This window comes from Pelophylax lessonae (genome assembly GCF_965119305.1).
Source record: "Pelophylax lessonae genome assembly, chromosome: 3".
NCBI lineage: Eukaryota > Metazoa > Chordata > Amphibia > Anura > Ranidae > Pelophylax > Pelophylax lessonae.
The window spans coordinates 88,620,930-88,644,828 of NC_138770.1; the positions used below are offsets into that span (position 1 = coordinate 88,620,930).

The window sequence follows — 23,899 nt, forward strand, 5'->3', positions numbered from 1 at the left end:
ACTGGAAAGTGGTGAGATTTCTTAACACCTGTGTGCTGTTAAAAACGTAAATAAGGGCTATGCAGCTATGACTAAATTTAAATGATGTCCTTGCTATGGATGTAGTCCTTTTATGTACTCCTAGGATGTTTCTAGGACATTGCTAAGAGAGGCCTAGTCATTACTTCCCTTTTTCACCATCACAGGAGTGAGCTTTTTCTCTGATTTAATCTCCCACACATGCTCTTTCTCTCCCCTGATGTAGAAGCTTTGAGCTCAGCATTAGAGAGCTCAGCTCACTCCTGTGATGGTGGAGATATGTGGAAATGGCTAGGCCTCCCTTAGAAACTTCCTAGCAACATCCTGGAAATATTCCAGTCAGGTTTCAGGAGGTACGTTAAAGACCTACACCATTGGTCTCCAAACTGCAGTGCGGGGGCCCTTTGCTTGAATCCAACCCTTGAAACACTATTCCTCCAGATTTGAGATACTTTTTTTGCCAACTGACATTACCAATGGGGCACCATTTCTCCCACTGACACCAACAATGGGGCACTATTCCTCCCAATGATACCAACCATTGGGCACTATTCTTCTAATACCAAATGGGGTAAGGTTTACTCCCACCGATGTCAGGAAAATCTCCACACCCACTGGCCATGGTCTGGCCCTTCTAAAGTCTAAAGGACAATAAATTGGCCCCTTGTTTAGAAAGTTTTAGAATGCCGAACCTACACCCATAGCTAGGGCATTATTTAACTTTATTAAAACTGCACAGTTTGTTTGTATCTACAGCCACCCCTTCTTTTGGTAAATATGAACTAAACATTTAACCACTTGCCGACCGAGTACGGTAATAGTACTGCGGCAAAGTGGTTCGTTATCGTCTGACGACGTAGTATTAACGTCGTCAGACACTCCCCCTTCTGGGCGGCGCTTGCGCGCCGCCGGAGGCTCGCTCCCGCTGTTTTCATTCACAGCGGGAGTCGGGCCAGGGGAGGAGCAGCGGCGATCGCCGCTGCTCTGCCCCGATCGCCGGGGATCTAGTGTGGAGATCCGCCCGCTGTGTGTAAACACAGCGGGCGGATCTCCATAGTGACAGGGAGTGACAGATCGGACTGTTCAGCATAGCTGGACATCCGATCTGTCCATGACTCACTCAGTCACCTCCCCCCCTACACGTCAGTAAGCACCAGGCATACATTAACCCCTCCCTCTCCAATAAAATTAACCCCTTCCCTGCTAGTGTCATTTTTACAGTAACAGTGCATATATATAGCACTGATTACTGCAGTAATGTCACTGGTAACCCCAAAAGTGTCAAAAATGTCAGTCAAGGGTCCGATCTGTCCGCCCCAATGTCGCAGTCCCACAAAAAAAATCGCAGATCGCCGCCATTACGCGTTAAAAAAAAAAACACCAAAAATGACAGAAATCTTTCCCTTTGTTAGTAAACGCAATAACTTTTGCGCAAACCAATCAAAATACGCTTATTGTGATTTTTTTTACCAAACATAGGTAGCAGAAAACAAATTGGCCAAAAATTTTTTAAAAAATTGGTTTTTACATCTTTTTTGGGGGGAATTTCATATAAAAAAATGTTAAAAATATTGTTATTTTTTCAAAATAAACGCTCTTTTTTTGTTTATAGCGCAAAAAGTAAAAATCGCACAGGTGATCAAATACCACCAAAAGAAAGCTCTGTTTGTGGGAAAAAAAGGACGTAAATTTAGTTTGGGTACGGCGTCGCACGACCGCGCAATTGTCAGTTGAAGTCGCACAGCGCTGAATCGCAAAAAGTGGCCTGGACGGAAGACAGCAAAATCCTCCGGTGGTAAAGTGGTTAAAGAAACTAAACTATAAATTGTAACATCCATTATATATTGTATTCACTTATACTTTATTGTATGTTGTTCACAGTAGTCAATGCTAATAAATCCATCTATTATGGCTTTATTTTAGTGTTTATTCTATCATTGAGTTAGGACACTTGTTACACTTTTACACTTTTTGTGTCTCTGTAAATACACTTCCGTACAAAAATGTCTTAATAAAATAATAAAAGGTTTGCTCTAAATGCTGCGTGTAATGGCATTTCTCATCAGGTGCGAGGCACAGCACAAATCTCATGGCTCATCGGAGGAGTTGTGAATCCAACTGCAGGAGTGAGGTCAAGTTTTGCTCCATGAGGAGCCTGGAAGGTGAAGTTTTGCAGCAATGTGATAAAGAAGAGAAAAAGCTCAATTTTAGCCAAATTCTCCCCGGCGCAACTTCTCTTACCTAGAAGACAGAAATGCACATTTATAGTAAAAACACATTCCGCAATGTGTTGAGGAAAAAAAAGTGTTTTGTACATTTTTTTATGTATGGAAATTCTTTGAGGACCCATAGGAAAATAATAGGTAGCATGCAAAGTACATTGATTCAATAAAAAAATGTACATCAGAGTGTGAATAGAAAGAAGAATCCCAGCTGCGCTCCTTACAGTAATAGATCTTCTTAGATCTTGGGTAATACTGTAATTAAATACAGATGGGGCCAATTTACAAATCAGGGCTGGCCCTACCATGGGTCCCACTGGGTCCATTGGACCCAGGCAGCACATGGAGAGGGGCAGCAAATTGACTCCCTAGATTTTTTTTTACAGCAGTATTGTGTGTCATCAGTTTGCGGCACGTTACGGGCGGCATTTTCACATCTCATACTGCTGCCCATAGTGCAAACTGATGAGTATGAGAAGGCAGAGTGTCTACTCCGGGGAACTTCCCTCACGTGATCGTGGTGTGCGCACTGACCTCAGACATCAGCACACTCCATCTCACGCAGGGCAGGCTGGATATTCTAGGGTGGTGGGCACAGCAGACACAGGAGTGACAGGAGGACTGAGGACAGACAGTGGGTGTTTGGTGGACCGGTCCGGTGGTGAGTTATGGAAGAAGTATACATAATACTTACCAAAGGTTATATTTATATAAAATAATGGATGTGGGGGCCTTTTGTTGGGCGTGATGTTTTTTTTTTGGGGGGGGAGGCAGCATTTCATTTTGGACCCAGGCAGCACAATGTCTTGGGCCGGCCCTGTTACAAATTCAAGTAAAGATGTGGTCCTCACATCAAAATCCACTATTTAGTTGCTTCCTTAGAAATAGATACTGAAACTATATCTTGGTGAATGGATGACATCTGTGACTGAGCAATTAAGAGTAGGAATGGGAATCATTTGCAGTTACAGTTAATTATCACAGGATAATTTAAGTCAGGGCTGCTGTTAAAACTCACGGGGCTCTACACAGCCTACCTGACTAAGGACATTGATTTATTAGTCCCTTTCTCTACAGCCTCAGCTGCACAGATGAATGAATAGTTAGCACTCTGAGGCTTCCTACTCATTCACAAACTGAAGAATAGTAAACACAGTTTACTACGCTTTCGTGATGAATGGACACCGGAGTGATTGGTACTGATCGGGAGAGGAGGAGAAGCTGGCAACGCTGCAGTGGGAGACAGAAGAGGATCAGTATCTGCAATAAGACAGTACAGCCAGCCCTCCAGCTCCTTTTGAACTGATTGGGCTTGTGCCCAGTACAGGAGGGCTAACTGTAGTTCCTTATCAGCGGCCCTGATTAAAGTGGATCTAAAGGCTAAAGATTTTTTTGCCTTCATGCATTCCCATGCATGAAGGTAATAACAACCTTCTCTGTGCAGCAACCCCCCAGCCCCCCCAATACTTACCTGGGCCCCATCTCAATCCAGAGAGACTCGGCTCTCCGGAGACTCTCCTTCCTCATTGGCTGACACAGTCACAGCCAGTGAGTCAATGAGAAGTGAGCGGGGGGCAGAACCCATCTGTGTATCTGAGTGTGATTGGACACACACAGCAATGACTCAGGAGCGACCCTGCTCAGGTGCCCCCACAGTATGCTCTGTGGGCACATGGCAGGAGGGAGGGGCCAGGTGCACAAGCAGGGGACCCGAGAAGAGGAGGATTGTGGCTCCTCTGTGCAAAACCACTGTACATAGCAGGCAAGTATAACAACATGTTTGTCATTTTCCTTTAAAGTGAAAGTAAACCCTTATGTGACACTTGTACCTACAGGTAAGCCTATAATAAGGCTTATCTGTAGGTGCAGTGAATATCTGCTAAACCTGCAGGGTTTAGCAGATATTCACACTACATGCAGCCACAGACGTCACAGGCGCATGCGCTCTGAAGGGACGGTATACCCATGCCGCCCCTTCAGAGCTCTGTGCCGCGGTCCGTGATTCCCGTGCGTATGTTTGGGAATGATGTCATCATGGCACAGCCAATCAGAAGACCGGAAGACACTAACCTGGAAGAAAGACTGGGTGAAGATGGTAACGCCTGTCAGCAGTGACAGCGCGGCACTTGAGAGCTTCGTTCTAAGGCAGTGGTTCTCAACTCCTCTCCTCAGGACCTACATAGGCCCCTTTCACACGGGCTTTCCGATCAGGTACACCTGTCAGATTTTCAGGTGGACCTGATCGGAAGCTCCATGCACCCCTATGAAGCAGCGGATGTAAGCGGTGACATGTCTGCTGCCACCCACTGCTCTCCGACCCGATCCAGTCAGTGAAATCCAGATGGATGGAAACCCTATTTTCTATCCGTCTGGAGGATCAGATAGGTCGGATGAAAACGGACAGGGGGTCCGTTTTCATCCGATCTCCCATAGAGGAGAGCGAGGATCTGACAGGTCTGTCTCAGCCTAGAGAGCAGAGATGGACCTGTGAGCTGCCTGGTCAGTGAGGATGGGCAGATCGATCCCCGCTGAGCAAAATGGAGTCCGCTGGGCGGAAAGCCCATGTGTAAGAACCCTAAAAGGCCAGGTTTGCAAGATAACTGAAATACATCACAGGTGATATCATTTGCTGTTCAGTGATTGCAGTATTCTAGTCTCCATCTTCCCAAGGCAATACAGTGGAACCTTGGTTTACGAGTACCTTTGTTTACGAACATTTTGAAAGACGAGCAACATTTTTAAAAAAAATGATTATACGAGCACTGTCTTGATATACGAGCAGTTTTATACACTATAAGCATGCCATCCCCTCTGTTAATGCCCTCTGTCACATACCATTATGTGTCCCAGTGCTTGTACTGTATATAAAGATGCCAATATATACTTTTCAGAGTGTTTCCCTGTGCTTACTGTGTACGATTCCTCATCCCTCTGTCTCTCTCTGGTCTCCGTCCTCTCTGCTCTCCCCGGCGGGAGGGGCCGATCACTCCTGCTGACGTCATCTGAGGAGGAGGGGAGGAGAGCAGCAGAGCAGGGCTGAGGAATCACACACTGCCAAAGACGCTCTATTAGTATAAATCGGAATTTGTTATATACAATACAATACAATAAAAAAAAATGGATTTTTGTAAAATCTTACCGTAAAATCCTTTTCTCTTAGCTCATTGACAGACGTAGTCCTCGGTGATACAGCACCTTCGGGTTATGTTGCCTCCACAGGAGCAGGACTAGACAGGAAATTAAAATGCTCTGGCCACACCCTAGGGGCAGTCCCAGAGGGTATATCCTCTCTCTCTCTGCCTCAGCAAATCAGTTATGTCAAAAAGCAGTCTTTAGAGATTTTAACCCAACCCAACTCAAAAACAGAGGGGCGGGGACTACGTCTGTCAATGAGCTAAGAGAAAAGGATTTTACGGTAAGATTTTACAAAAATCCATTTTTCTCTATCGCTCATTGACAGACGTAGTCCTCGGTGATACAGCACCTTCGGGACGTCCCAGAGCAGTATCACAAATGAGGGGTGGGAAAATGGAAATCAAATCCCAATCTAGAAGGCCCAACCGGTGCCAACTAGAAGTTTACAATGCTCATCCTTAATGATGAGACTCAACAAAAAAGAAAAAACTTTTTAAATTTTTTTTTTTTTTTTTCAAACAGAAAAAAACCCTCGAGGTAGACCACCGGTCTCCTCAAATTGCGGCCTGCAAAACCTTGCGGCCAAATGAGGCATCCGCCGATGCCTTCACATCAATTTTATAGAATTTTGTAAAGGTATGTACCAACGACCAGGTGGCCGCCTTACATACCTGGACCACTGACGCCTGATGGCGAAAGGCCCAGGAAGTACTGAGCGCTCGAGTGGAGTGCGCCCTAACAGGGAACGGAGGACTCTGACCCTTAATAGAATAAGCCTGTACCACCGTCTGTCTAATCCATTTGGCAATGGTCGCGGCAGATGCAGGCAAACCCTTTCTGGGGCCATCCGTGATCACAAAAAGTGAATCCGTCTTACGGAATGATTCCGTAGCTTTCAGGTATACCCTGATTGCCCGAACCACATCCAAGGAATGCAACGCATGTTCCCGATGATGCTTGGGCTGAGGACACAAGGAAGGTAGTACAATATCTTCATTCAGATGAAAATCTGAAACCACCTTAGGAAGAAAGGATGGCTTAGGATGAAGTACTACCTTATCCCTATGAATCACTAGGTATGGGGACTGGCATGATAATGCAGCCAGTTCTGACACCCTGCGAGCAGAAGTGATAGCCACCAAGAAGGCCAACTTCTGGGATAAAGTAAGCAAGGGAATCTCCCTGATGTTTTCAAAGGGAGGTTTCTGTAGAACCGACAAAACTAAATTAAGATCCCAGGGCGGTAAGGGCGCGCGGACTGGTGGAGCCAGGTGCCGCACCCCCTGGATGAAATTCCGCACCAAGGACTTGGTAGCTAAAGGTTTCTGAAAGAAGATAGCTAATGCTGAAACTTGACCCTTGATGGTGCTCAAGGCTAGCTTCTGCTCAACCCCTTGTTGCAAAAAAGCCAATATTCGAGTCACCGAATAGGTACGTGGAGGAAATCCTAAAAATTCGCACCACGCAATATAAGTCTTCCATGTGTGATAATAGACCTTTCTGGAAGTCGCTTTCCTTGCTTTAAAAAGGGTAGGAATGACTGAAGCAGACAAACCTCTGTCCTTCAGTACTTGGGTCTCAATGGCCAGGCCATTAAAACCAGCGACTGTAAAGCACGATGGTAAATTGGTCCTTGAGACCACAGACACTCCCTGAGACGAAGTTCCCACGGAACGTCTGCGACTAGCATGTCCAAGTCGGCCAGGCCGGCTTGACGAGGCCAGCCTAGAATTTCTAGGACCACTGGCGCTGATTGGATCTGAACCAGGCGTCCCTAGAGCTATCTGGCCCCGACCATCCGAGAAAGTCTGGTCGTTTTCTGTTCCCACACATTTATCAGATACCTGATTCCTATCAGGAAGGGTGATCTTTTCTGGTTGAACCTCAGGGACCGAAGTCACTCGACTAGAGGCTTCTTGGCCTGTCTGGTCAACCAAATCCGATTCCTGTGGGGAATTGGGACTAATCTTAGGAAAAGGTAAAGGAAAAGATCTATTCAGGGAACGGTGACTACCGCTCCCTGTAGTACTTAAATGTTGGAAGGGAAGAATCGCACCGGTAGTAGTAGTTGATGCTCGATCTAATGTCCTGAATACCGGTGAAAACGTCCCCCCACCCTGAAACCGGGTGGGGGCGCACCTTCAGGCTGTGTACTCCTTTGCTTCGGGTTTGGCTGAGTTGGTCCTCTGTTTGTCCGACCAGCCCTTCTTGAACCCTCCTGGAGGAGTCTTGCCTTTCCCGCTTGTTCCAGCCGGGCGCCCTTTATGGGCGGTAAAGAAAGGTCCTCGCTTGTTGCGAGGTCCCTTAGCTTTAGCAGCCTGTGGCAAAAAAGTGCTCTTGCCCCCAGTGGCATCCTTAATGATTTCATCTAGGGTGGCCCCAAATAGACGATTCCCCTGAAAGGGGAGATTTGTCAAGGTCTTTTTGGAACCTAGGTCAGCTGACCAGCATTTTAACCACAGCACACGTCTGAGGATAACTGCTGACATAGATGCATGCCCTAATAGGGGAGTAGTGTCCAAGGCTGCGTCACAGATAAACTGTAGCCCTTGTATAATCTGTTCCATCAAATCAGATGTCTCCTGATGTCTCCTGGGGAATATCTTTTCCCCTAAGGTCTTGGCGTACCATTCTCGCCCATTCCGTAAGTGTCTGGGAAACTAGACCAATAACAATTACTGGTCTAAATGCTGACCCTATCAGAGAGAAGTGCGGGACTCTGCTTCCATCTTTCGATCCACCGGATCCTTAAAGGACGAAGTGTCCTCCACTGGGATAACCGTGGCTTTATTCAGCCTGGAAATAGGTGGATCCACCACTGGTGGTACCGTCCATTTCTTAATGATGGATTCCTCGAACGGATAGCATCTAGCAATACGCTTGGAAATAGTAAAGGTACGTTTAGAATGCTCCCATTCTCCTTTAATCTTATTACCAAAACACTTGGGTACAGGAAAAACCTTCACCGTTTTGATGGGCTTGTTAGTACCAAAAGGAATCTGTTTCAGTTGCTTCTGCTGGTAAAACCTCAAGTTTTAAGGTTTCCTGCACTGCCACAACTAGTGCGTCCACCAATGCTTCTTCCTGAATTATAGCGGGAGAAGAAACGTCCTCCTCACTGTCTGAGGGAGCTTTACCTGAGGTAACAGCCCTTGCAGAGGGACCTGCAACTGCAGTGACCATCTCTGAATCTGAGTCAGAGGTGTCAGATAGTATAGGGGTAGGCGGGGGTCGCTTCCTTGACCCCCGTCCCTGACAGGCCGCCTCCACCCGAGCCACCATAGACTCCAAAATTGCTGTAAATGCCTCTACACTCTGTGCACCGGCGGGTCCCGTGCCCCCCTCGAGGGAAACAGGTGGGGGAATATGTGTGGCAGGGTCCATGATTATTCCAGTAACTTCCTGGATAATATAATTCAAAAATAAAAAACTTTTTTTTTTTTTTTTTTTCAGACCCCCAGCGCCACAAAAGCTCCTTAGTGTTACCTGCTAGGGATCCCTATCGATCGAGAGAGAGAGAGAGATAGACCCCCAGGCTCACCACTTGATGCTCAGAGTTTAACTGCAACAGGTTACAGCGCTGTCTTGACAAACAGGAAGTCTTTTGGCTGGCTGCCCAGGAAGAAAGGAGGCGGCTCCGCCCCTCTGCACGCCTTCCGGCGCCTCCCCTAGCTCCACGAGGTGTTTGGATCACCTCAAACATGGCCGCCCCCATGCTGGAGACACGAGGCTACGCCAAAATGGCGGCTCGTGCAATCCAGCAAAAAAAATGGCGGCGGCCTGTACCGAATAGCGGTGTGCTGCAGGGCACACAACACTCTCTCTGCATGGGGATTTGGCGTGGTTGGCGGTACCGGCCCTGGCGGACCGCATGGCCGTTCGGAAGGCCTGCTTATAGCTGGAGATCTGATTTAGGAAGGCAGTCTACATGTCCGTGGCTTCTGACTGGTAGGTACCTTATTCTTATCACAGTAAGATTCCCAGAATGCCACTGATTACAATCTTTTAAACATGTATACAATTAGATTGTTACCTCCCAAACCAAGCCTCCTGGCTCTTTGCACATAAAATCACACTCAAAGTAGGGGGATCTGTGTCATGTTATAGGATAGAGGGGGACTCTATCTTACCATACAGAGAGGGGCCCGCGTTCACCACAAGACCCGTCAGGGGAAAAGGGGGAACATACTACTCACCATACCGGAACCAGGCGGGCACCAACTCCTGACAGGTCGACGCCCACCGGGGCGGGAGGGCTGTCGACCGATACGGACGCCGTGACTCGTGGTCTTTGGCGTTTCAGCGAGACGTTTAACTCGCGGGGTCAGTCCCTTAATGGGACTTTGTCGCGGCCGACCCAGCGCGGAGCTATGGCCTGCACGCGCTCGTAGGCTGAACTGGGGTGACCACCGGATCTCAACATCCAGCCCGTCACCCAGTTCAGCTTTCTTGCTTGAAGATCTCACAGGAACACTGGAGAAAAAAAGCTGTCTAAAAAATCTTTTAAGAAAAAAATCTTGCCAGGACCGAAGATCCCAGCAAGGTATCTAGGTCCTTACTCCTAACTAGACAGAAAATAACTGATTTGCTGAGGCAGAGAGAGAGAGGATATACCCTCTGGGACTGCCCCTAGGGTGTGGCCAGAGCATTTTAATTTCCTGTCTAGTCCTGCTCCTGTGGAGGCAACATAACCCGAAGGTGCTGTATCACCGAGGACTACGTCTGTCAATGAGCGATAGAGAAATAAATGTTTTTGTTATATACAATACAATAAAAAAAAAAAAAAAATACAGACACAGGGACACATAATGTTATTTAACAGAGGAGATGGCATACTTTTACTGTACAGGAATGTACTTTATATATAATAACAGCATATCTTTATTTATACCATTAAATGCTTGTGGAACGAATCATCTAAATTTCAATGCTTTCCTATGGGAAAACTTGCTTTGATATACGAGTGTTTTGGATTACAAGCAAGATGCTGGAACCAATTATACTCACAAACCAAGGTTTCACTGTACTTAAAATCTGCCCTGTTAGTGGGTTCTGAGGACAGGAGTTGAGAACCACTGTTCTAAGTTAAGTATTTCATAATGTGCTGGTATGTGACGCATACTAGCACATTATGCTTTTACCTTGCAGGGTTTAAAAAAAAAATGGTGTGGTTTACTAACGTTTTTAAGTAGTATAGTCTACAGATAATGTAAAACCCTGCTCTAGGTAAAGAAGGGAGGCATTCTGTTATCTAATTTTAAATCATATTGACACTCGGTTACCTGCTGAAAATGGCAGAAATGCTTCTTTTTTCAAGAAATTCCCTTTTGAATCGAGAAAATGTTGCGGGTAGAACTCGTTCGGTTTCTCAAAGTGACTCTCATCTCGCAGTACAGATGTCAGCAATGGGATCACATATGTCCCCTGTACAATAACAAACTCAAGTCAGTTTCAGCCAACTTGCATACACACCAAAGACTCTCATGAAAATTATTTGCATTGGCCTAGATTCACACTAGTGCTGCTACATATTTATTCAATATTGATTAGGTTTTTTGCATGTGTTTTTTTTTTTTTTTGAGTTTTCATTATTCATGATTTTTGTTTTTGTTTTTAGAAAGAGACATTTCTAAGCACTCGTATTGAAGTCCTTGGGATCAAAACCATGCATCTTTTCAAAGATCGCACCAAACCACATTGCATTGATGTGAACAAGCACTATAGAGAATTGTTATGTGTTGCAGCGTGATGGCAGCCACACCAGACATAGTATCTAGTGTGAACAGGACCTTAACCACTTAAGCCCCGGAGGATTTTCCTGCTCAAAGACCAGGGCCTATTTTGCGATTCGGCACTGCGTGACTTTAACAGACAATTGCACGGTCGTGCGACGCTGTACCCAAATTAAATTGTTGTCTTTTTTTTTCCCACAAACAGAGCTTTCTTTTGGAGGTATTTGATCACCTGTGTGATTTTCACTTTTTGCGCTATAAACAAAAAAGTGCGACAATTTTGAAAAAATAACAATATTTTTCACATTTTTTTATATGAAATTCCCAAAACAAAAAATGTAAAAATCAAAACTTTTTAATATTTTAGGCCAATTTGTTTTCTTCTACATATGTTTGGTAAAAAAAAAAAATCGCAATAAGCGCATTTTGATTGGTTTGCTCAAAAGTTATTGCGTTTACTAACTACAGGAAAGATTTATGTCGTCATTTTTAGTGTTTTTTTTTTTACTAGTAATGGCGGCGATCTGCGATTTTTGACACTTTTGGGGGTACCAGTGACATTACTACAGTAATCAGTGCTATAAATATGCACTGTTACTGTAAAAATGACACTGGCAGGGAAGGGGTTAACTTTATTGGTGATCAGTGGGTTAAATGTATCCCTAGGGGCGTGATTCTAACTGTGGGGGGGGGCATGGCTTGTGATGTAACCACAGAGACATATGATCCTACATAGCAGGATCGTATGATCTCTGCAGTTACATCAGGGACAATGACAGATGGCTGTGTTTACATCAGCCACCTGCCTTTCTCCCTCTCCAGCGGGAGATCGTGAGTGAGCGGCAGACATCGGAGCCGCCGGTCACTCGCGCGGGGGTGGGAGCGAGCCTCCAGCGGCGCGCGCTCGCCCCCTAGAGGCTCGTAGGCGAGCGATGCAGCCCTACGTCGGTTTGCCTGTAGAGGGCTGACTGTCACAGTAAATTGTTGTGCGGCGGTCGGCAAGCAGTTAAGAATTATCTTATCAGGGATACATCATAAACAAGAACTTATACAAATCACATAGCTCAGTAAATGGACTGGTATATCTTGCACAGTTTTCTGTTTAAAGCTGAATTCCAGGGAAATTAAAACAATCTTTGCTGGGGGTTCCCCGTGCAATGCAAGGTTTAATGACACATTCTGTCTGGGGGATAGGTAAAAAACACTTATACCTAAAGCAAAGCTCCACCCCCCTGCCATATTTAGCACTTTTTTTTGGGGGGGGGGGGGGGGCAGGTACCTGGTTTTGACAGGTTCCCGCTTCTAGTTCCTGCTCAGATTGCCAGGGTGATATGAGTTGGACGTTCACCCCCCTCTGTCTTCCCCGCAGTCTTCTAGGACACATCTCAGGTCCCAGAAGACTACTGGACCATTCACAAAGCACGCATGTGCAGTAGGAACCTGGAAGTGAGGTCACAAAGCTTCCTGTTTCCCTTACTTGCTATCCCAACACCTGCACTCGAGGTCATTTGAAGAATCGGTTTGGGTGAGGACATCTCTGGATCCCTGGACAAATAAGTGTCCTTATATTAAAAGTCTGCAGCTACAGCATTTTTAGATGCTGACTTTAAATGTTTTGGGGGAGCCTGGAGCTCCTCTTTAACCTATTTCTCAATCCCATGGCAGTCAGCAAACTTTTCGTCCTTCGTCCTCAGGGTTGTGGGGTACCCTTGGCATCCATACAATAAAATTAAATTAGCAATCAATTAGTGGGGGGTGAGGTTGGGGGGTAAGGTGGATTCAGGAGATGGGCTTTAAAATTGAAATTTACCTTAGCAAGTATTAGACCTTGTAAGACAGGAACATAACATAGAACAATAATAACACTACTTACTTTTGGTAAAAAGTAACCTTTAAAAGTAACATCTTGTGTGGTGGCGTGTGGAATGTTAGATGGTACTATGTTGGAAAAACGCTGAATCTCATGTATAACGGCATCTGTATATGGCATCTCTTTCCGGTGCTCAGTCTGAGGAACAGCAGAGCCAATGACCCTATCTATTTCGTCCTGGACTTTCTCTGCAGTCAACAATGACAATAAATCAAAAATGTGCAGTTACAGGTGGAAACAGCCAAAATAAGGACCACTGGTAGCAGTATAGCTCACATTATGCTGGTATATAATGTAAAGTTTGCAAATGGAACTTTGGAATAGTTCCATAATAAATGTTGATTTGATGATCTCCTTTCTAGCCAAAGACACAACATTTTGACAGAATTATAATTTATTAATTTTTTCTCAATGGAAAATTCAACATTTAAAAGCAGCTACAAGTGAACATGTGTTAAAACCAAGAAAAAAAGAGGGAACCCCCAATTTTTTGGGACTATAAATGCAACTGAACACTTAGAGAGAAAAGAGACCAATAAGTAAAAAACATCAATACTTTATTATTGTACATACATAAAAAGAAAAATTTGACAAAATAGACAATAACATGACAATATATGCTAAAATTGCATGCAATGACAGTTCACACTCAATATAGAAGACTCCAGGGTACAAGTGGTGAGTAGGGATGATCGAACGGTTCGGGTCGACCATCGGTTCGACCCGAACATTGGCTGTTCGAGGTTTGGCCGAATTTAGACCTTTTTGCCCAAAAAGTTCGGAATTCGGCAACCAGAACCGACCAAAATGCAATGGTACAGGAAATGGGCTTTAAAAGCCGTGATTGGACCAGAACCATCAGTAAAAGCCAATTGAGGGGGCAGGAGAATGCTAGGAATGTGATTGGAGTGACTAGGGGGTCCATAGGCCAATCATTAGTGAATACGCCCCCCAGTATATAAGATAGCCCCCGCCAAATTCCTAGCATTGTAATACAGGGACATGGAAGAGAGTGGAAGCAGTTTTGTTACTTCTGCTACAAAGTGTCATTTAGCAATTTTTAGTGTGAGGAAAGGGATATCTAGTGTAGTTAGGGTGCTATTTTCCACTATAGTTAGCTTTAATAATCTAGTTTCTGCAGGGAAAGTTTTAAGTGTAAGGGGACCGTAGTGTAGTGTAGGGTTAACTGACTCTGACTGCTATGGCATTGTGACAAAACCCTTCCATATCAGGGTGACCGCTATAGAGAAAAGATTGTTTCTCTTAGGACACTTTCAGAGCAGGGATATGGCTTCTCGCCAGTCAGCCTGCTTTTTGCTGCAGGCGTTTATTGGGATTTTTTGAGGAGATGTTTGGAGTCAGACATGACAGCTGAACTTCTGTATAGGGGTATATATACATACACCCATGTCTGTATATATACACATATATAGGTGTGAAAGGAGCAGAATACTATACTTGCGCTAATGAAATAATGAACACCAATATGTCTCCGCTCCTATCACACCTATATATGTCGATGTGTAAAATACATATAAGTGTGTGTGTGTATATATAACCCTATACAGAAGTTCAGATGTTTTGCCTGCCTCCAAAGACCCCAAAAAAATGCCCAAAAAAACGCCAGCTGCAAAAACACACCTGGGCGTTTTTGTAGCTGGCGTTTTTTTAATTAATAGTCCCTGGGGCATGACCCAGAACCCTAGGCACTTTTTAGGGGCATTTATTGGGTTTTACGGCTTCAAAATGCTGTTTTTTAATTACCGAAGTATAATTCCTTGCCTTGTGTCTCTACATATGATCCTATATATCTAGTCTGTTTCTATGTCAGATAATATGTATACTTTCTGTAACACTTATCTTGTTTTTAATATGCAATATGAATAAACATTCCACGATTTTATTGTAATTTGTATTTTATGGTTTAATTGGTACCTACAACGTCCCACCAGCCCTCCCAACATTGTTTCTACTGTTCTGTAGTTTCATACTTGTTGCCCCCCCTCTCTCCCCTTGCCCCTCACCGTTCCTTTCCCTCTGTCCTCCCCTTCCCCCCCTTTTTTCCCTTCCCTCCCCCCTTCCCTTCCTTTTCTCCACTTCCTCTTTCCTATTTTCCCCTTCCCTTCATTCCTTTCCATTCCCTTTTCCCGTTTTCCTTTTCATCTTGGCCTACCTTTTTTCCCCCCCTTTCTTTCTCCCCTCCTTGTGCTTTTTTCGCCCAAGCTTATGCCTTTGCACCTTAGGCTATAGCTGTTGGCACATTTGGGAATTCCTTTCCCATTATTTACTAACTAAGGATTGAGTCGTACCAGATTACACACTAACTAAATAATTTACCTTACTGTCTGTAACAGCTTGCTTCAAACACTAAATATTGTCCAAAAGTGGAACAAATTTTTATCTTAAAGTGCAATGAGGCCCCTCAGCCAAACCTTTGGGAGCCTACACTTTTCTAATCGCTAAGGCAATTCCTCTAGTGATAGCTTTTATAGAAATAGTAATGAGATTCCCAAACATTATTTACAGAACATTATTGTTATCCAAATACATTTGCTAAATGGCATTAAAGGCTGCTTACATCAGCGCGTAGCCAGACTGCTCTAGGCCCCTGTGCTTCAGGGCCATGGCTAAAGTGACACCATTATAGCTAAGAGACCCACAACAGCTAATCAGTAAAAATGTTTTATGTGTTGGATCATCTAAACTGCTAAAATGTGCAACCTGATTAGTTGATATAAGCAGATACATTCTGCAAAGCATTTTTACAAGCTTAATAAATGTCTGCAAACATTTTTACATGTATATTAAAAAAATACTAAACCATAAATGTTGTTGCACATTTCTCTGTAATGTAAAAATGTTTTCTCTTTTTCTTTTCTACATATCCTGCTTTTAGGTAAAGAATACCAGCAAGAACACTCCATAGGCATTTCCCTTCCTAGAATGACACAGCTGACTCCTTTCAGTTTTAGTGTTGTCACCCTTTCTTGTGCACTTCTGATTTGGACTGCAAATAGTTATGCTAAAACATAGTGTGCTGGCATATTCTGTCACAGTCACTTCAGTTTAACTGTGATTTGCAGTCACTGCTGGAGCACACAACAACAAAAAGTTCCTTCAAAGTCTACCAGATGTGGAGGGAGAGCAAAAGACTAGAAAAGGTAAACACTGCATTTTTTTTTTAGACCAAATGGTCTATCACACGAAGAGGGTGAAAATTATGTCAACAGTGCAGGGCAGAAGTCCAGACCATGGTCCGGACTTCTGCCCTGCATTGGTGACGTAATTCCGGCTTCTGCAGTCCAAACTGGTTAGCATGGAGGTTTTCATCACTGGACACCAACAACCAGCCACTCCATCTGGCTCCCTTAAACTTGGATTTTGGGCAGAGTGTGGAGCCTGCAGGGTCTACAACCATTGGGAATACACAGTATGTGACGGGCAGAATTTCTTCTATCTCTTGTAAGTCTGTCTGATCTTTTGCAATAAATGACTACATTTTAATACTACAATTAGTGGTGCCTCCCCCTCTCTGCTTTTCACATGTTTTACAGAGTCCCTGGACACACTCTGAGGATGGCTACCTCGTTATAAGTGTTTTTTTTTCCCCATCTGCCTGGACAGCAGAATTTTATCATATCCATTATAACAGTCTGTTCGTTAAGGGGCACTCACCATCTAGAGCACCAGATCCTTAGGGTCCTTTCACACGAGCGCTCCGATCAGATCCTCCTGTCAGTTTTTTAGGTGGATCTGATCGGATGCTCCATGCATCCCTATGGGGCAGCGGAGACATGTTCGCTTACACCCGCTGCCATCCACATCCGATCCTGCCTGTGGGATGGAGACCCTATTTTCCATCTGTCCAGGGGATCGGATCGGATGAGAGCGGACAGGCGGTTCGTTCTCATCCGATTCCCCCATAGAGATGCGTGGGGCTCTGACACCTCCCTCTCCGCACACAGAGTGGAGAGGGAGCCGTCACCTTCCTGCTCAGCGGGGATCTGTGTTTACGATCCCCTGCTGAGCAGCACGATCCGCCTACGGAGGCAGACCGCGTGAAAGGACCCTTAGTTTGTTTTTACCTTTGTAGAGCTCTGAATTAAGGTATTTTGTTGTATAATTAAAAAAAAAAACAGATACTTAATTTGGGATTTGTGACTTTACAACTACTTTAAGAGAGATCATTAGCCATAACCTCTTTCTAGTCATTATTTATAGGACCCAGCTCTCCCTTCCACAGAGTTTTTTATGCATGAGCCAAATGTATGGTTGAGAGGTGCTTAGGTCGGAAATCAGGAATTTTGGGGAGGGTCTAGCCAGGGTGATGTCTTAGGGTCCTTTCACACGGCCGCTCCGTGTGTCCGCAAATCATCCCATCCGTTTGCGGATGATTTGCAGACATAATGTAAGTGAATGGCACTGTGGATGTCAGCGGAATACCATCCGCTGACATCCGATTTTCCTCCTTTCAGTTCTGTTCCGTTTTTACGAATGGAACAGAACCCCATTTTTTCTTCTGTGTAAAAAATGGAAAGGAAGGAAAATCGGATGTCAGCGGTGTCATCCGCTGACATCCGCAGTGCCATATACTTACATTATGTCCGCATATCATCCGCAAACGGATGGGATGATATGCGGGCACACGGAGCGGATGACAGAAATGTCATCCGCTCCGTGGAAAAAAAAAAGAAAAAGTCCCGCAGGGGACCTTTCACATGGAGCGGCCGTGTGAAAGGACCCTAAGAGATCTGCAAGTGAAGCCAATGAATCCTCAAACTGTATGGAGACAGTGTGCCTCACCTGGAGGTCATGAAAGCACATGTTATTAGGCAGCTGGAACTCCTCCTTAAAAAGTAACAAAAAGTAAGTTTGAGTGATCAGTGTTTATTGCTGAGGTTTAAACAAATTTTGTTGCAGATTCCTACCTGTTTCTGCTCTGAAGAAACAGCTGATTGTTGTCTGAAGAGTGCATTTAAATGGAAGTGGACTTTTTCATTATTAATCAGCTGATGCAGTTGCAAAGTCCTAATGAGGACATTTTCAGGGTTTGCATCCCTTTAGAAGTAATTAACCCTTTTGAAGTATCTCACTAAAAAGGTTTTGTTTTTTGTTTTATTTCAGAGAATACCTAAAATCTAACTTGAAGGGCAGGCTTCTGAAAATGAGCCAATCACCACACAAGCAAAAACTTATGTTCCTGAAAGGGGGTGGGGGGTTTGTACATCAACTGTGTACAGAATGCTTCCAGAGTGCCATATTGCATTTAATTTTACCAAAAACTGCATATTGGAAAGGAAAGATATTTTTTAACAATAATGGCAATATGGCCTCTTTAGCTATTGCCTATGCTATACGGTATTTTTCTTTTATTTGCTATATCTTTTCCTACACAAGTAGGGTTACCCTTGAAGCCATTGAAATTGCTTAAGGCTGGGTTCACACTGAGGTAAATTGGATGCGGGTTTCTCTGCATCACATTCGCATGTCAGGAGACTATGACCATCTCTCAACTGAGCCTGTTCACACAGCCCCGAGAGGGCTGCAAATCGGTTTGCAGAAGGGTCCTGTGCATCTTCTGGTTTGTTTTAGGTCTGAATTCAGCCAAAAATTCAGACTGAATCCGGACCTGAAACGGAGAATGGGAGGGAATGCACCGGACCCCTGCTGTGAGCCGCTCCACACACAGTGTAAACCCAGCCTGATGTGGGCTAACATTGCATTTGTTACCAAAATTAATGCAACCCTATTTTTTCTGTGCTTTGCACAACTAAGTAATCTTTTAATATATTATATCTCTACTTTAATGAAAGATCCTGTATAATTTGGGGTAGGCTAGTCACACAATCTATTTTGGAGATTATGTTTTATAGTGCTAATTTTTATGCTTGTTGGAAGTGGTAGCTGTAAAAGGCATTCCAAATAAATTCCAACCTTGGTAACCACATGATCACAGTTTAGGCTAGGAGTGATGACTCAGACTCCTAAGCTTGGGTATAACTCAGAACAGGCAGGTTAATTGGAAAATCTCTTGAATGAATATATGAGGACAGAACATAAATGCACATAAACATTGAGTGAGTTTATATGGCTGGTAAATTAATTTTGTTTTTTTTCAAGGAAGTGTAACCAGCTATTGCCTGGTGAAATTGCACTGTAGATGTGGTTTGAAGCAAAAGATTAGTGTAGCCCTCTGTTTGGTGTCATATCTCTAGATAGTGGTTTTAGGTCAAATTTATTTATTCTTTTATTTTTTATTTTTTATATTTCTTTATTAAAGGTTTTCAACATACAAAATATTCATACAATCCCTTCATTTAAAAGAGAAAGAAAATAACTTTCTTCTATTTATTCATTTATAAGCTTTTCAACAATTGTTTTATATCTTTACTAAAGCAAGCAGGGGACTCCATCCAATAGTCTATATGATCTTTAAGGCCCCTTCCACACTTTTATGACTCCTAAGTTGCTTCGACTTTGGAGTGCATCTTTAGTGCAACTTTAATGCAACTTTGATGCAACATTGGATGGGTGGAACTTGGATACAACTTTGGCTTTGACAAGTTTTAAATGGACAACTGTTGCACACAAGTTGCATTGTAAAATATTCAGGTACGACTTTCATGAAACTTCTGAGGGTTAACATTAAAGTCTACGGCCCTCAAGTTGCATGAAAATCAGACCAAAGTAGTGCATGAACTACTTTGAAGTTGCTGCAACTTTGAGTTGCGCATAGATTAATGGGTATCATTGGAAAACATGGGGAACGACAGGTCGCGCAACTCTGATGTCCAAAGTTGCATGACAAGTTGCACAATTGTGAAAGAGGCCTTACAGAGATATCACATTTGGTTGGATTGACACCATTAAGCACATCACCATCAGTATTCTTACTTTGAATCTTCGGATATTTCATCATTATCAGAAGCCCCCATCTTAAGGTTGTTGAGGTCGTCTCCATACCGGCAGAGAACAGGTTGGAAATGAGGGCTGTTAGATTTTTATCGTGGAAATATGTGGGGGATTTGGATTTCTCCTGGAATAAAAATAAAAGAATGAAGCTGTTCCTTTGTGGAAGAAAGGGGCAACAAGACATAATTTCACTGTATAGTTACTGTGCCACATTTTTTTTAACAGTAAAGTTACGATATTGTTTGTACAGGGTTGGAAAATAGCAACAAAAGAAAACATTTGGGATGCTTTTTTCATATGATTGCAAAATGAGCAGCATGGCCCTGCAGTGGGGAAAGCAAACAGAATGCATTACTAGAAGTGGTGAGCCAAAATGCCCTGGGTTCGGTTTGTCAGGGGTTCAGTAAATTTGAAAGAAGTTTGGATGCTAAACCTGAACCCCACTGAAATCAATTGGAGCCAAATCTGTCAAAAATCTGTTAGACATACCAGTAATGGTGTTTCAACAAACCTTCCAGGACGGTAACACATGAAAGATGAGAAGCTCCACCCTACCGGAAACACAATCAGTTCACAGCTGTTAAAAAGTCCTACCCTTCCCCTTGTCCCTCAGTTGTAAAAAAATAGTTCTCCAACCGATTCACAAGGGATAAACGTTCACTTAGGTACTTACCACCTATTGTATACATTCTTTCCTCATCTTTTTAACTGGGCTGGAAGTAGGCCTGCCGTCCTGGAAGGTTCATAGAAACACCCTTACCGGTAAGTCTAACGGTTGGGTTTCTCCTCTCACCTTCCAGGATGGCAACACAGAAGAGGATAATAAAGTAACCAAAGGCCTACCTTAGGTTGGGACCACTGCCTGCAAGATCTTCCTGCCAAATGCCAGGCTTGCGGGGCATTTTACCTCCACTCCATTATGAGTGATGAAGATATCTTGGATCAAGAGGCTGATCAGCAGGTTTGCCCCTCCAAAGTCTCTGCCTTCTCTGTTTCGGATGCAGGATCTGGAGTGGAACTTAAAGATGAAAACAGAAAACCTGTGAAATCAGTAGGTTAGCAAGATTGACTGTCTAAATCATCTAGAAATGGTGGTCTATGATGTCTGTACCACTCTGAAAAGGACTAATTTAAGACTTGTTCTGTGAAACAAAGACACTACTTTGATCAACAAAACGGATCTGGCTTAAAGACTACTCTGTTCAGGAGCATGATTTTAAAAGGAGACTCCCTGACAGACACACCTTGCAGGCCCCCTTTATTTAATTTTTATCTTCCATAGTGATGGGTAAAGGGAAACCCACTTAAGGGAAATAGATTAAAGGAAGGGTATTACCTGGGCTCAGAAGCTGGACAGATGTATGTACCCAAGGTACACCAAACCGATGACTTCCCTCACATCTGAATGTTGGCATGTCAGTTGTGAAAAATGCTCTATATACCAGAAAACTCCTTATACACCTGCCCACAAATGCAATAAAATTAAGCGGAAAGGAGCTTGTTTAAAGATTGCTTTTAACTAGAGTTGAGTGAACACCTGGATGTCCGGGTTCAGCGGGTCCGGCCGAACTTGAAAAAAAAAGTCCGGGTTCATGACCCGGACTTAACCTGAACTTGACCCCGATCCCGAACCCCATTGAAGTCAATGGTGACCCGAACATTTGGGCACTAAAATGGCTCTAAAAAAAATACATGGAAAGGGCTAGAGGGCTGCAAAAGGCAACAAAATCTTCTTAAGAGCATGGCAAGTGCTCTACAAAAAAATGTGGATAGGGAAATAACTTAAAATAACATAAAACACATAAAAATAAAAAATAATAATCTTGAATGATGTAGGAGGAGGACAAGGCCCATATGGAGTAGGAGGTTGAGGTGGCGGTGGATATGGCGGTGTAGGTGGAAGCGGCGGCGGCGGTGGAGAAGGAGGACGAGGTAGCCAACACTGGTTTTGGTTTTTAATTACATTTTTTTTTATATGAGGGTACACCCCAAAAGAGTAAGAAAGATCAAATACAACAAAGGCTGGGTAAGGCTGGTATACATGTCTATTCTGCACTAGTACAGACAAGTCCTGTGGGATCCATGCCTGGTTCATTTTAATAAACGTGAGCTTGTCCACATTGGCTCTGGACAAGCGGCTGCGCTTGTCTGTGATAACGCCCCCAACCGTGCTAAATACACGTTCAGGTAATACACTGGCTGCAGGGCAGGCCAGCCCCTCCAAGGAGTAAAGGGCAAGCTCAGGCCATGTGCCCAACTTAGAGACCCAGAAGTTGAAGGGGGCAGACCCGTCATTCAGTACGTCTAGGCGTGTGCACACATACTGCTCCACCATGTTAGTGCTGGGTCGTGATGCTGCTGGTGGTGTTCCTGTTGCAAGGAGAGGACGTGGTCGATCTGTGCCAGCTACACGCACAAGTAAAACACCTATCTCAGCTGCGAGTAGGTGACAGAACCTGCAGCAGTATTTGGCAGGGCCTAATGCGCCTCTACAAATGTTGAGGCCAGAACAAGTACAGGCGTTAGTAGATTGGGTTGCTGACAGTGCCTCCAGTTCCTTCACATTGTCTCCCACCCAGTCTTCTGCTGAAATGTCAGAGTTGGCACCTGCAGCCGATGTCCATCAATCTTTCATCTCACCCCCTTGCAAATTAGCCAAGCAGTCTGAGCCCCAAGTCATGTAGCAGTCTCTTCTTCTTTTTGATGACTCTGTTAGCATGGTTTCCCAGGGCCATCCACCTAGCCCTGCCCCAGAAGTGGAAGAGATTGAGTGCACTGTTGCCCAACCACTTATGTCTCAAGATGAGTACATGGGAGGACAATCGCAGCACGTCTTGGATGATGACGAAACACAGGTGCCAACTGGTGCGGAATTCTGAATTGTGGAGACCGACAAGGAGGGCAGGGGTGAAGACTGGGTGGAAGACGATGTGGAGGACGATGAGGTCCTCAACCCCACATGGAATGAACGTCATGCAGGTGACCTGAGTAGTTTGGAGGAAGAGGTGGTGGTCGCACAGATCCACCAGCACAGCAGAAGAGGGAGCAGGGTGCAAAAGCGGAGCTGTCGTGCCCTAGACACTACGCCTGCTACTGCCCAATGCAGCAAGGGACCGAGCACACCAAAGCCAGCTAAAAGGAGTTCCCTAGCATGGCAGTTCTTCAGACAATGTGATGATGCCAGAACACCAGTGGTTTGCATGCTGTGCAATCAGAGCCTGAAGCGAGGCATAAACCTTCTCAACCTGAGCACAACCTGCATGACCAGGCATCTAAGTACAAAGCACGAGCTGCAGTGGAGTAGACACCTCAAAAACCAAGAAAGGTCTCTGGCTCCTCCTGCTTCCTCTTCTGCTGCAGTCTCGGCCTCTTCATCCACCTCTGTAGTGACAGTGGCACCTGCCACCCCGCAAACAGAGGATCTGCCAGCAACACAACCACCTGAGTCACCAACAACCATCCCCACAATGTCGCATGGAAGCGTTCAGATTTCTATCTCCCAAACACTGGAGCAGAAGAGGAAGTACCCCCCTACCCACCCGCGATCCCTGGCCCTGAATGCCAGCATTTCAAAATTCCTGGCCTTTGAAATGCTGTCATTCCATCTGGTGGAGACGCAGAGTTTTAAAAGCCTTATGGCGGTGGCTGTCCCCCAGTACGTCATGCCCAGCCGCTACTACTTTTCCAGGCAAGCCATCCCTTCCCTGCACAACCAAGTGGGTGACAAAATCAGGTGTGCACTGCACAATGCTATCTGTGGCAAGGTCCACCTAACGACGGATACGTGGATCAGTAAGCACGGTCAGGGACGTTGTATCTCCCTAACAGCACACTGGGTAAATGCAGTAGCGGCTGGGCCTGAGGCGGATAGCAGTTTGGCGCATGTCCATCCACCACCGAGGATTGCAGGGCGCTTCAGTTTGCCTCCTGTTCCTAACTCCTCCTGCTCCAGTTCCTCATCCTCTACCGCCTCCTCATACGGTCAGCGTAACACCTTCACCACCAACTTC

General features: G+C 44.7%; 1 protein-coding gene across 1 annotated transcript in view; it reads right to left on the reverse strand.

The window, feature by feature from the left end:
* Nucleotides 1-1,851: 1,851 nt before the first annotated feature.
* LOC309551305 (cytochrome P450 2K1-like) overlaps nt 1,852-23,899 on the reverse strand; it is a 79,836-nt gene continuing 57,788 nt past the window's right edge. The window contains exons 7-10 of the mRNA XM_082251837.1: nt 19,872-20,013; nt 12,981-13,165; nt 10,658-10,799; nt 1,852-2,259 (exon numbers count right to left, since the gene is read on the reverse strand). Coding sequence (XP_082107963.1) covers nt 2,081-2,259; nt 10,658-10,799; nt 12,981-13,165; nt 19,872-20,013 — 648 coding nt within the window. The 3' untranslated portion in view covers nt 1,852-2,080. The remainder of the gene's footprint in view (nt 2,260-10,657; nt 10,800-12,980; nt 13,166-19,871; nt 20,014-23,899) is intronic.